Source organism: Pocillopora damicornis, chromosome 6 (genome assembly GCF_964200805.1).
Source record: "Pocillopora damicornis chromosome 6, jaPocDami1.2, whole genome shotgun sequence".
NCBI classification, from domain to species: Eukaryota; Metazoa; Cnidaria; class Anthozoa; order Scleractinia; family Pocilloporidae; genus Pocillopora; species Pocillopora damicornis.
The window spans coordinates 23,973,534-23,988,359 of record NC_142675.1 but is presented as its reverse complement, the minus strand read 5'-3'; the positions used below and the strand labels follow the sequence as shown (position 1 = coordinate 23,988,359).

At 38.5% G+C, this 14,826-nt stretch overlaps 2 protein-coding genes across 2 annotated transcripts; both read right to left on the bottom strand.

The window, feature by feature from the left end:
- Positions 1–537: 537 nt before the first annotated feature.
- Positions 538–7,032, bottom strand: LOC149044563 (uncharacterized). The gene is made up of 7 exons (XM_089209625.1): positions 6,535–7,032; positions 5,502–5,596; positions 5,084–5,240; positions 4,437–4,500; positions 3,506–3,792; positions 2,709–2,889; positions 538–2,125 (listed from the first exon to the last, which is right to left on the bottom strand). The coding sequence occupies exons 1-7, from the start codon at positions 6,961–6,963 to the stop codon at positions 1,989–1,991; spliced, it is 1,350 nt and encodes a 449-aa protein (XP_089065751.1). The 5' UTR covers positions 6,964–7,032; the 3' UTR covers positions 538–1,988.
- A 469-nt stretch (positions 7,033–7,501) lies between these two features.
- LOC149044562 (uncharacterized) lies at positions 7,502–14,530 on the bottom strand. Its single transcript, XM_089209623.1, has 7 exons — positions 13,892–14,530; positions 12,530–12,624; positions 11,556–11,712; positions 10,679–10,742; positions 9,804–10,057; positions 8,622–8,802; positions 7,502–8,089 (listed from the first exon to the last, which is right to left on the bottom strand). The coding sequence occupies exons 1-7, from the start codon at positions 14,396–14,398 to the stop codon at positions 7,953–7,955; spliced, it is 1,395 nt and encodes a 464-aa protein (XP_089065749.1). The 5' UTR covers positions 14,399–14,530; the 3' UTR covers positions 7,502–7,952.
- Positions 14,531–14,826: the final 296 nt, after the last annotated feature.

Genomic DNA, 14,826 nt, shown 5'->3' with positions numbered 1-14,826 from the left:
TTTTGACATGAAACTCAACCGGCGGGGCCGATTACCGAAACAAAGAAGGTCAATGTCGAGTAAAGACAAGTAAGACAACGCTGGTACAAGAATTCGCTACATCAAAGGAGAGCTTGTTAGAAATGTAGGAATGATTATGGATTTTATTGGAGTAAGGAAAACTCTTTTCAATCACTAGTCTCAGAAATATCATCAGATATGATCAATGACGTGGGGAAATTGTAATTTAAAACAAGTGCAAGTTTGGGCTTCCAGTTGTAATATGAATATTTAAATAAATCAATTATTTCCTATCAAAAATCATATTCATTTATCATTTCAACTGCACATCAAAATCTTATACGCTCTTTGCAACCTTATTCTCCAACCTATTAAATCACAAGTTTTGTGACAATCTGATGGTCTGAAAATACTCTTATTACAAGCCAAACAACAAAGAACCAGTAGGGCTGATATTAACAGTGAGGGATGAAAAACAAAACATTTCCAAAAGCCTTTTTCTTTTCTTAGGAACAGGACTAAATGAGATCAGATCAAACTAATGTAGAGAGATTTATTTATCTCTATATGAAAATAGATTTACACCTGACAGATTTCAGAGAAATGAGACTTAAGTTAAAAGGGGACTTTTACATTGCGTATTATGCAGTAATGGGCACCGACTTGGATGCCTATTTGAGAAAATTCATAGTTTTTTTAAGCCAGGCATTTGGCTGTGCCAATTTTATGGCAGACAATTAATTAAATCATAAATCAGTCACTTAGGAAGTTTTATAGCTCTCATCAGATCAAACATCTCACGATCGTTTCCACACACAACTTTGTGATTCTCGAAAATAAAACATCAACGTCTTAAGACAAACCTTCAATGTTTGTTGTCTCATGTGCACATCTTGATCTTCAGTAAATCAAATCTCATACTTCAAGTTTTCGGGCTTCTTTCGCGTTCTGTTTGCCCTTTGATCACTAAAATATCCTCATCAGAAGAGTCAGCAAACACCACGAGTATCCAAAAAATTAGAAATGTTAGTAAACTTGTCATACTCTTTCATTCTTCTCCAGAAAATGTTACAAAAAGGTGTAGATCACCCAGTTGAAAACCCGCTGAAATATCAAAATGGTACCGAACGCGCCGAACAAATTCCATTGTCACTTTTGCAGGAAAATGCCCCTATGCTGCTTTGCATAACTTTAGTTCCACTTGAGAAGTAACGATTATCATAACTTTGGTCTCGAGATCATGTTGTTGTGGTGAGCTGTCTCCCTAGTCTATTTCTGGTTCTAACGCTTTCACCTTTTCCTCCAGCACCTCATAGGGTACATTACTCTCTCCTCCAAAATGGTCACCAAAAGTTTTGCATACTGATTCATTTCCGTTTTAGTTTCATTTCCGGTTTAACGTTACGTTGTGTGTCACGTGACAATCTTTAGGAGATTGCACGTGCTTTGGAGAGAGTTTTGCCTTCATGTAGCTGTTTTGGTTTGCAAAACAGTTTTTTAACGTGATTGTGATCGTGATTGTAATGTGATTGTTACTACGATTTCCCTTTTTTTGTACGTTATCTTGTAACGCTACACACGGATTAAAAGCGAAAGCTACGAAAGTTAAAAGTGATAAGCAGAAAGAAAGTTTATACACTATCGACAAAGAAAAACCCTTTGAAAGTAAGCCGTTTGAACGCCATTTTAGCGGTAAGTTAAAATATTTTCTCCTATTTAATAATCCCTCCAAAAAGATGCACAGAGGAATTTGCAAGGAAAAAACAGAGAGAAAGAGATGGAAATTGTCACTGGAATGCATGCAGTGGCGGTGAACCAGTTAACGACAGTCAGTCTCTTGCTCGGGTTCAACTGAGAGACTCTTCAGCGTCGCGTACACAACGTTCCTGTGTTCTGGTATAAATCAAGCGAACCGTACATTGCATGTAAGGTAATCACATAAACTTTGATAGATTAAATCCCAAATGCACCAGATGAGAGCAATGATCTTAATGCGTTGTATTATCAGGAACGTTCTTCTCTAAGTAATAGTTAACCGATGGTGTCGAGAGTTCCTTCATGTGCACTGCGCAAGTGACACTCGCCCTCAGTTTGGGGTTAAACGCTCCTTTTTCGATATCAACGTCTGAAATACAAACATAACATCAATTTGTTAGTTCTCCTTGGGAAACGGCGTTTTAATTCGGCAAGTTTTCGATGTGACGCGGCCGCAGATGTTGCTGGCCAGTGTATTCGCATAATGGTAAATTTTGGCCTACGAGATATTGGCCTGGAGAAGAATGGGGAGGATATGAAGGGGTTCTGGCAACCGTACCGTCATTTGGGTGAATTTAGAACAAAAGTGACATGATGGTAACAAGTACCACTGATTCAACAAAAACGACAACAACAACAGAGGAGGTCAGTTAAGTAAGTAGCAAATTCCGTTGTACTTGGGAAAATTTTCCGCATGTTCGCAAGCCATCGCTAAACTGAAAGCGAAAACTTTCTAACATCAGCATTCTTCTTTGGCCTGTCATTTCTTGTCCAGGAGAAACTAGCTACCTCTTTTATAACAATTGCTTTAGATGGATTACTTTTGAAATACGCTTTATATGAAAAATTTAGGCTCCTTACTTGAACATCTTCTGATATGTATTCGTATATATTTGGAAAAAATCTCTATCAGAAGAAAATAAAATGCAAAAATAATGTGGAAAGATACAGACCATCTGGTGTCGTTCTCTTCTTTATGCAAGTATTCCTCAGGGAACCAATCAGCAGGAAGGTGACAAGAATACCAGCAAAGGCCAGTAAAATGTAGTTGAAGGGTTCCACTCCGTCCTTGGATGACCTTTGCTTCATATCATATCGGTATTTTCCATGGCTGTACTTTTCAAAACAGGAAAACTGAGAAGAAAAGAATACACAAAGGTATCTGAATTATCGATCTTCAGAATTTCTACGTCTAACATAATTTATATTATACTTCTTCACAGCGAGATGCAGCTATGAGTATGGCATCTCAACGTGAACTCAATTTCAGTTCACAGAAGTTTATTATTCTGAATTCGTTAAGTCTCCCTTTCTACCTGAAAATTGATTGTTACAAATCGAAAATTCGCAGTAAATAAACCGGCCTGGGATGGAACTCTCTTACTTGGTCGGCTTGGATTCCAACGCCGAACATATCAAGAGTACCTGATGCATTCATCCCCTTTTTACAATACAAGTTTTTGTTCTTCTGATCCCTAGCTGAACAGGATAAATATTAATATGGGTCAACTTTATTGGCGGCCTGTGTTGATGAACATAGAAAATCGCAGGGCAATGGGAAGACCACTCGACCGCAGGTGAATTTAATCACCCGGAAATGTGACATCCTAGAAATGAGATTCCGTAATCAAGTCAACCATGACGATTTACAAGAATCTTCATCCTCGCGACAATCGATACGCCAAGCAATTTTAGCCTATCACCACAATCGAAGCATAAAATACTTAGCGTATTTGAGTTGTTTACAAACCTGCCAATCCTCGTCTTCATAGTCATAGCCGTAATCATCCATCTGTTCTGTTGCCCTTTCTCCGTACGTCCATGCCTCAGCTCGCCCTTGTAAACAATTTTCAATATCTTCGTATCCCTTTTTTGCCGCAAAACCCACCCTGACGCTCAAATATTCTATCGATTCGTCGACTATCGTCAAACGAGAAAATTGTTTTTTCATTTCCTTGGTACCACAGTCGAACAGCCATATTTTATCCACGCTACCATCCATCAGGCCGTTTAGGAGTTCGCGTTCTGTGGGATATTCTGTTTTGAAATCAACCGGAGTGAAAGAAGTATTTTGTTGATATAAAACATACCCTTATCATTTAATTACCTTACATCTGATGATTGCTAGTACCAGTCCTCTTATCACGTGCCATCCCGTTAGCGGGGATGACCCAGCGAATCCCTCCAGCATATGCACAACAAATGTTGCAACCCCCTCCCACCCCCCTCCTACGGATTTTTTTTTAGAAAAAGCAATACTTGCCCCTCCCCTCGGAGGTAAAATTAATATCCTAGATGTCTGCTTTGTTTGGGTTCCGTCTGATTCAGTACTTCTCAAATCGTTTGTAGGACTTAAGGTTTCTGATCTATGTTGTTTGTTGTTACAATATTGTGATGGAGAGAAATAGCTAAGGACGCATCTCAAAATAAAAAGAATCACACAGACCTAAAGTGCCTGATCCAAGGATTGACCTAGGAATGATCATTATTAAGAGACCTTTAATGAGCTGTTCGCTGAGCTTACGCAATGCAATAAGCAGCGCTTAAAGGGAGGTGGTAAAGGAGATTCTTACTGTATTAAGCAGCAGTGGAGTGCCACTAGGCCAATCCAAAAGCGGCAACAATAACAACATAAACAAAGAAACACAAGAAAAAAAATTGGAGTTTTGAAGTCAACGCACCTGTAACGTTGGTTCCATGGTTGTATTTCTCAAAGAGTTTTCTACTTCCCAAGGGAATACCAACCTGCGACGAATTCCGTCAATACGCAACTGTTACTCATAGCTAATCTCGTAACCAGATCCTACTGTGTAATTTAACTGAAATGTATGTTGGTTGTGGAAGGTCTGGTTACGAGACTAATTCATAGTATCACTTTCCTAACGCTTGGTGTTTCTAACCAAGGTTCAAAGACCGATGTGATATGCACCATTGAGTATCGGTAAATATACTATCAGGGGTTGAGAGCCCGGAGGGGGGATGAAGAAGAAGTTAAGAGTTTCACCTCTATATTTCAAGTCGGTTAGACAAGATGGAGAAACAAAAAAGAGTTGATAACAAAATAACTAGGAAAACGAATAGTGATAATAATGACAATTAGACTTGAAAGAACAACAATACCCATAATGGCGAATTATATCGATCGTAAAATGGAATGTAAAATGTTCTACAAATTTTCTTTGCCAGTCTGAGGACGAAATCACAGACGTATGGAAGTCGATTGCTATAGGCCATGAATGTTCTTTCGTTAGCGAATGAGATTCCAACATCTCTCATGACGCACGAAATTTGAATGTCATGAAAAAAATTATCAAACGCTGTTTCATACCTTAGATCCAAACACATCATTAAGGGGACGAAGTCCATCAGCAGTGATGGACGAGGAGATTTGGGCTGTAATGGTTGACATTAACAGCATTCCGATGATCATCCACAATGAAGCATACATCCGAGCCAGCGATGATTTAGGAGCTTTGTCACCATAGCTACCATGTCAGTGATGAAAAAAGAAAATACAAATAGAGTGTTATTTTTTATATACATTATTTATGTTAAAATAACTAGACTATGCACACTTAATTTCAATCCGTGATAGTTTACTCGGGCCTCGTCATCATCGACCATCACATTAAAGAAATCTCGAGCTCACACACCTGTACATGTAATAATCAATTTGTTAATTATAAAATGTTGTCATGATAAGTCGGCTACATTGTATGGCAAAATTAAAGTTTGCAGTCTCTTACCCGACTGTTGTCATGGTAACCACTGCCCACCACAATCCGTCTTGAACACCTCTCCAAAACGAGTCTGGAAAATTACCTGAATTTGCTCTGTGATCCTGTGAAAAGGTTAATTGTTGTTGAAACTAAAGAACAGTGACAACTTTTATGCGCAGGTGGCGACAAATATCGAAATACGCTCTCAAAGGACACGCGATACTTATTTAAGTCTTCTTTTACGAACTGAACAAATTCCTGTTTCAAATTGATGAATCTGAGAAATAAGTGAGCAACGCATGAAAGTAATGCAGTACAGAGTATGAACAACCTTCAGTGAGCCGATGAAATCTCCGCAGAAATTTTATGCATTACACGAGGTTTGAATATAAATATGTCGATATTCTGTTGATAATGTCGTCAGTTTTGGTCTGTGTTCCAAAACTGTTTTTGAAGTGAGGCGACAGGTGCCGCAAAGAACTTGTATAGGATATGATGATTAACTCATGAAGCAATTTTTTGTCTTTTCTTTGCTTCGTTTGGACTATTTAGATTAAGTCGCTATTTTCCTCTTTACGGATACCAGTCGTTTCGAGAAATGGGAAACTTGCCTGAAAAACTTTTTTCATACAAATCAATTGACTTTTATTTCGTCGCTGCCACTTTTATGGTACATTTCTTAGTTTTCGTCCGTAATGATTCCGGAGATGAAGATCTTTGAACAAAGCTTGAATCTAACAACTGTCAGTGACATGACGCATCCTTCAAACTTTCCAGTTTGAAGCAAAGACAGTTAACATATTCAAATAGATTAGATTAGATTTTGTTCATGTGGATTACAATTTCTCTTTCAACTCCCTGAAATATTATACCGCTGTCAGTGCAATCATAAAGTTTCAGATGGAAAGGTGTACTAATCATTGTCAGTATCAGAAAAAAGAAAAAAAACCATCCTTTATATCCCCATGAATGTTGAGTCGATTCAACACTAACCTTTGCCATTCGTATAATTCAGACGATCAACTTTTGTAAGGATACAAAAAGACTTCGGAATACCTACCAAAAACCAAATGACAATTCCTGACAGCATGGCAGCTATTATGCAAAGAACAAGAAGTTTCCATATTTGTGCAAATGCGTGAACGATTTGTCGGCCGGTGGTAAACGATTCTTCTTTGATGACCAATACAGAAGAGAACTCCCTTTCTAAGAGTGTAGCATTTGAAGAGCTAGAAAAGAGTGGAAATGTTACATTTACAATTGGACCGTTACAACCAGTGGTTTCATTGACTTTTGAATAATTTGAAAGGCAGTCTTCTATGATCTCATTCACTGTGTCTTTCCACTCAGACTGCTTATGTCTCGCAAAAAAATCCCCAATCCAGTTGAAGCTCACACAACCATCGATTGAAGCATTTTGATCTTTCGATGGATGAGCCACTTTGACCTGTGTGATGATTAAAACAAAGAGAAAACACTTGCACGACATTTTAGTGCAGGAGACAACCCGCACGTTCTGTTGGTTCTTGGAGGCAGTAATATTTACGAACCAGTTGAGGCAAAGCGTTTATCAATAGCACCTTGTCATGTCACCGACAGATGTTTCAAGGAAACTTTTTTAATTGCAGGCACTCAAAGAATCGTGGCGGGAAACCTTCAGAATGAGAAACTTTCGGATGAATATGACAATATGGTAACAAAATATTAATATTGTGTCAGAAACTCCCGGGGGGGCATTTCCATATCATAGTGGGGCATTTCCATTTTAGGTCTTGATAATGAGTGTCTTTTATGAATTGTATTGTAGTCGTATGTACAACGTCAAATGTCTTAAACCCATTTCAAGCGGTGAAATGGTAATGATCTGAAAGGTACTGAACCCAATCCCTTCTATTACTCACATGAAAAGATCGACGTTTAAATCGTTAACGGTTTTCATATCTTATTTGGGTCGACCCAAGAGTTACGTTAGAGTTGTTTAACATGGGAAAGTCGACTGGAAAATGACTTAACTTCAAACGTCCAACTTTTTATGTTCTGAAGATAACCCATGAATAGGTATAATTTATTTTTTTCTTTCGTCCTATTAAAGTGTATGTTAAACTGTTTAAATTTGTCAACCTTCATTATTGGGTCGACTCAATGAACTATTTCAATTCTATACAGGAAACATTTGGCCTTCGATCTTTTAGTTTTGAATTAATCAATGAACTTTATTTATCGAAGGTGTATATAACAGAGTGTACTAGTACACTAATGGCTCTCAACAAATATTGTATTAAAAAACATCTATAAAACAGATTTAAGCTTTAAATTGTGAATTATTGTCAAACAAAGAGTTGTAATTGACTCGTCCAGCTGAGGTCGTGTTCTTAACGCGCAAGTTACATTTAAGTTCGTTCGATCTTCAGCCACTGCTTACTTTTAAAGCGTGCAAAAAGAAAAAAAATCCGCATTTCATCAGAGGGAACAAAGATTCTAATTGGTAATATTTTCAATAGTGTCCTGCTCTGTGTCATAGTGAAGTATCTGTGTTGAGAGTTCCTTCATAGGCACTGCGTCAGTAAAACTCGCTCTCAGTTTGGTGAGAGACACTCCTCTCTCAATATCAACATCTGAAATAGAAATACAACAACGATCTGTCAGTTCTACTTGGGACTAGCGTTTAAATTGGGTGAGCTGAGGACGTCACACGCCCGCAGGTGTTGCTGGTAAATGTATTCGCATAATGGTAAATTTTGGCCCCGTCAGGGGAATTTTTAATCACCACTGATGCATATTCAGACAACAGTCCTTCTCACGTACAGGCAGCCGATGGAGTAAGCAGAAAATTGCAGCGAAATATTGGAATTTTTTGTGAACCTGAGAAACTTCTCTGTGTTTGTTAGCAAGCCATCAGTAAACTGAACGCGCAAATACAAATCATCAGCAGTTTTACTTTTCCTGTCGTTATTTTGTCGAGAAATCCAGCAACCTATTGTATGAAAACAGCTTTAGATCTATGGATTACTGTTGAAATAAGCTCTCTATAAAAATTTTCAGTCCCTTAATTTGAACATCTCTTGATACGGTATTCCTTTTAGTATGGAGAAAACCTCGGCTATAAGAATCTCAACAGAAAAAGAAATAGTGTGGACCGGTACAGACCATCTGTTGTCGGTTTCCTCTTCCTGCACGCATTCCTCAGGGAACCAGTCAACAGGAAGATGACGAAAATGCCAGCAGAGCTCATCAAAATGAAGTGGTGGGTTTTCACTCGGACATCGGATGAGCCTTGTTTCATGTCATGTCGGTATTTTCCATGGCTGTACTCTTCAAAGCAGGACAGCTGAAAAATGTACAGATATACCTAACTGATTGATCCAAATCGTACCTGATTTCGAAATTATACGAGACAAAAAACCTCTTGCTACTCATCGCGAACACTATGTTCACTACAGCTGACCCCACCTCCCTGCCCTTATTCGTCGATCAATTCCTTGAAGTTAGAGATGAAATTTTCGGCGTATAACTTAAAAAGAATGCCTATTTGAAATTTGATCAGCTCAGCTTCCTCAACGCTCCCCCGAGAATTTTGATATGGGACCCGCCTGGATTTAAGACGTCGTCCGTGCCGAAAGTTTTTCATGCGAAGCATCTAATGCATGCATTTTTTTTTCGGTATAATGTTGGTCTTATGTCCTTAAACTGAAATGAGTATACATACCGATAGGGACTATTTGATTGGTTAGCTTTATTGGGGATTTGCATCGATGAACGTAACAAATTGCGTCGTAAAAGAAAGACTGTGCCAATGCACGGGGGAAGGAGGGATTACTTCCCAGCTATAGGGTAATGAGGATGTGTCAGTGGATGAGGTGTCATTTTTATGATTGGTATGACTACATGGGTTTGTATTGTGACGAGAGTTACTAGAATGGGGTCGCATGTTTTCGGGATTCTTGGGGTAAGAAAATTCTGCTAAGTAGGGATTTAAAATGGGAAGACTCATGGCTAAAAAACTGTTATCGTATTACTAAAACTGAGTGAGAAGGGGTCCATAATTGGCCGAAAAAAATAGATTACATTGAGGTGGGGGTTCCGAGAAGCTAGTTGTAGATACCCAGCAATATTTGACCCAAGTACCGCTTCAACTCCCACTAGGCACGATTGCCAGTGAATTTAATCACCCGAATTTCTGACAGGTTGGAAATCGAGTTCCTTAACCAAGTCCATCGTGGCGATCGACGAGATTCTCGATTCCTACTTTGATAGATATGCCAAGCCATTTGAGCAGATCTCCACTATCGAAATATAAAATTATCTAGCGTATTTAAATTTTTTTCAAACCTGCCAATCCTCGTCTTTATCGTCAAGGTCGCAAAATTCGTGCGCCCATGATTGCAAACAGTCTTCAAGGTTTTCGTTTCCTTCTTCCACCGCAAAACCCACTCTGGCGCTCAAATCAGTGATTTCCCACGCGTCAACTAATGTCAAAGGAGGAGACTGCCTTTTTATTTCCCCAGTGCCACAGTCGAACAGAAATATCATATCTACACTACCATCAATCAAGCCGTTTAGGAGTTCGCGTTCTGTGCGGTATTCTGCAAGAAATTCAACCAGGGTAAAAATGTATATTCTTGCTGACATCAAATGTACTCAAAAAGTTAAATTGTTTATTGGCAATTGCTGGTTCTAGTCCTCTAATCAGCAGAAAAATAACCCCGGGAAGCCTCCAGGGGTTACCTCCTACCACACGCACACACACACACACACACACACACACACCCAAAGGAGCACTATTTCACTTCTCTACGAAAAGCTATAATTGCAGTTATCACAGTACTTCAATTCTCAAATCATATTGAGAATTAAGGCTTCTAGAATTCATTGCTTATTGATAATATGTACAAATGGGGAATAATAGATATAGGACTCATATCAGAATAAAATGGATTACGCACACTAAATGTCCTAAGTCCCATCATTGAGAGATCTTAGAGAGTGTCTTTTGAGGGTGCGTAATACGGCGGCTAGTTTTGAAGAGTAATAGGGCTGAGTCACAGAAAACAAAAACCGTTCTTGGATCGCGTTCAAAGGGGAATGGTGCTTTTAGTGTATCGCTCAGCTGTGCGGCACCACGTAAACAATCAGCATGCAACAAAGATAAACATATAAACCATGAAAGAATCACAGGAGAAAAATGAGTGTTTAAGTTGGAAAACCTTTCACATCGGCTCCTTGGATCTTTTTCTCGAGGGGTTTTTTGCTTCCCAAGGGAACACCAACCTGTAAAAAATTCACTCAAGACGTATTAGCTATCCACGGCATCAAATAGTCAATTTTACAGTTGTGAGCTTGGTTGCCAAGCCTTTGAACAGGAATAAAGCTAAGGGTTATGATACAAACGTTGTTGCTTTTCAAATGTAAATTTCTTTACTATCGTACTAACCAGATAATGATCACTATCACAACAAGGTCACCTTCAGCCCCACTCCAAATCAAAGGCTTGGAGACTAAGTACAAGTAACTGTGAAATGGGCTATTGCAAGCAATTCCATTTTCTAATTGAGGCTTTGGAGATTGATACAATAGGCGCGATTTAAACATTTGGTTTGGAGCAGACGAGAATTTACCAGACCTTTATAGCTTTATTTTTGAGTCTGCTGACAGTTCGGCAAGATATAGGAACACAAGAGAAGTGAAAGTAATCCAACAAGGAACATCGATGCTAGGACTTAGAGGATTAAAACAGATCGTAAATAAAAGGCTTGATTACTAATCAAGGCAATGTCTAAGGATGTACAAACTATGACGTAGTTCCCTTCGTAAATACTGTGAAATATGAAAAATTTCGACACTGAACTAATGAGGCAAGTAAAATAGGAAAAATTTCTTCATTTAAATTCAACTTCGTATTCTGAATTGGACAATTGTGACCATTAAGCTTGAAAATAACACAGGCAGTCGCAAACCAGATCGATCATGAAAAAGAACAAGAGATGTTCTCCAAATTTCTGTCACGACAAGAGGAAGTTAAAAACAATTGAGAATTAGGCTCCATAGGCAATAAATGTTCTTCATTCAAATGGTGTTTCATACCTTAGATCCAAACACATCATTGAGGGGTCGAAGTTCATCAGCAGTGATGGACGAGGAAATCTGGGCTGTAATGGTTGACATCAACAGCATTCCGATGATCATCCACAGTGAAGCATACACCTGAGCCAGCGATGATTTAGGAGCTTTGTCGCTATAGCTACCATGTCAGTGATAAAATATACAAATGACTTAAGCGGATAAGTTTCTAAAGAAACTGTAGTGCTGCGTCGGTGGGAGAGTATAACAGGGTAATTTGGTATTATCAACTGAGTTGAGAACGTAAATTGGCCACCGTAAAGAGTTTAAAGCTAAAGTCTAGCCTTTGAACTCTTTACGATGACAAATTTACATTATCAACTCAGTCAGTGATAATACCAAATTATCCTGATAAAAAATACAAACTTAAAGTATTGTTAAAGAGACAGTAACCGAACTCGCGTGGCGCGCGGGCTCAGAGATATCTTCAATTTGTAGGCTTGTAAGCAAAGTGACGTTAACAATTATCGCGTGCGCGAGTTTAATTCTTTGAGAGCCGTCTTTTTGAGGACTTTTTACGACGTTTTATTATTAGCTGTATTACCGTGTTGAGGTTGTTTTGGCAGATTAAACGTGGATCTTTTTTCCGAAGGGTTTCCCGTAATTGCTTAAGAACAATTAACATTATAAGGCTTTATCGTGATCACATCACTTGGTTGACGGTCAATTCGTCAAAAAGGGACTCAAATCGCCATAGGGACTCAGAGGTGGAACTTTAACCGTGAAATGAAATAAAACATGTTGATATTACGTTTTGTGATCAGTTTGTGAACAGCCAAACCAGGGGTGGCGATTTGACTCTCAGTGATGGCGAGATTGATGTGGTTGCTAATTGACCGGATACCCGTCTCTTTTGTGGTCGTGTGGAAACTGGGTATGAGTTTAATTGGCTGTGTTAGATGACAAGACAGATTATTATTTAGCTTGCAGTTTCTAACCCCACTGTTGTCATAGTAACCACTGCCCACCACCATCCGTCTTGAACGCCTCTCCAAAACGAGTCTGGAAAATGACCTGCATTTGCTCTGTGATCCTGTGGCGGAAAGAATATTTAGTTGTTAAAAGTAAAGAACACTTACAGTTTCTATGTGCAAATAGCAACGCAGGAGATCCAAATACGCTTTCGCAGGACAAACAATACTCGTGTCAGTCTTCTTTTTCGAAAGAAAAAAACCGTATCAAGTTATTCACACTGAGAAATGAGTGACCAACGTATCAAAATCGTGCGTTATAAAGCATTAAACACATTCATGCTAGACGATGAGATCTCAGAAGTTTTCCTTCAGGAGGTTTGAATATTAAAGAGGAGAGAAACATCTGCTGATGATATAGCCATTTTTGGTCTTAAAGAAGTATTAAAAGATATGATAATTAACTCATAGTCATGTTGATTTGTCTCCAATGTTTACTTTAATGTCGGAAGCATTTTTTAAAAAAAATTTTGCTTAGGGTTTAGATCATTAACTATCAATCTAACCTTTTCTCGATGTAGTCGTATGAGTCGTCTGTTTTCTACTTTACACCGTTAGGTTTGGGAAATGTCAATACCAGCTTGAAAACGTTGACCTTTTTTGCATACTCATATTTTGACTTATTCGTACTCATCTTTTGACTTCATCTTCATCGTTTGACTTATAACCAATTCTCCATCATTTTAATTCTTCATCTGAGTTTAGCTTTTTCTTGAGAAATCCGTGAACAGAGTTTGGATCAAAATGTAAATTTTAGTCTTGGGCAAAAGCAATTACATATTCAGAAATAACTTTAGAAAACCGATGTAAAGTCCATTCGGTTACTTTTTACTCATGTGGATCAATTACAATTTGGCAAACAGCTCACTGAAATATTAAAAGTTTAAGACCAGACGGCAAAAAATGATTATCAGAGGGTGAATGATTATCAGAGGGTGACAATGGGTGATGGTTTTTACAATTAACGGTTAAATTTTCCCTTTTTTACGGCAACAGGCTAACGCAAAATGACACAAAATGACACATTCTAGAAAGGCAAAATGTTTACGGTTAACTTTTGTGACGACTAACGGTTACAATTTGTCAATGTTTACGCTGAAATGGCCGTTTCTCATCTAACAGTTACCCCCGTGAAGAACATGTTATCAATATTTTCTTGCATATTACAAAGAACGTATATTATTATCATAAAAAGAAAAATTATGCGGGTGAATAATTCTCGATTTTTTTTATTGTTGATTTAGCACTAACCTGTGTCACATATATCATTTGAATGATCAACTTTTCTAATGGGATAAAATGAGGAAAAAGAGGCTTCTGAATACCTACCAAGAACCAGATGACGATTCCTGACAGCATGGCTCCCATTATGCAAATAACAACGAGTTCCCATATTTGTTTAAATGCGTGAAGAATTTGACGGCCGATAGGAAACGATTCTTCTTTGATGGCCACTAAAGGATAGAACTCTGTCTCTAAAGTTGTAACATTTGAAGACCAAGAAAAGAGTGGAAATGTTACGTTTACAATTGGGCCGTTACAACCAGTTGTGTCATTGACTTTTGAATAATCTGAAAGGCAGTCTTGTAGGATATATTTCACTGTGTTGTTACACTTAGATTGCGTTTGTCTCGCAAAAAACTCCTCAGTCCAGTTGAACCTCACACAACCATTGATTGAAGCATTTTGGTCCTTCGACGGATGTGCCACTCTGACCTGTGAGATGATTAAAAAGAAGAGAAGACACTTGCACGACATTTTGGTGCAGGAGACAGCTCGCACGTTCTGTTGATTCCTGGAGGCAGTAATGTTTAAGCACCAGTAAACGGAAAGCATTTATTAGTAGCACCTTATCATGTCACCAACAGATGTTCTAAGGAAATTGTTTTTGCTCTGACCTATTGTATGCACTCAAAGAATCGTGGCGGGAAAACTTCTGAATGCTGGAGAAGCTTTCAGCATATCAAACTCACGGGGTACAAATAGTCTTAACATGAATATAGTGACCACGCCCACTTCAACGCCCCACTCAAATCGAGTGTAATTTTCGAACATTTTACCATCGTGCGGATTCTCTACGGAAAAAGCACTCAATGCACCTCTGAAATATTAAACTATAATATTGTGGCTTTCTATTTCGCTAATTTTCTAACTTGAAGGTAAAGTTTTTCCCTCGTCATTTTAACCTTTTCTCCGAGCGGTTGCGTGAAATTAACAAGGCGTTTTTGTTCAAAACACAACCGAGCGAAGCGTCTCGGGCGATA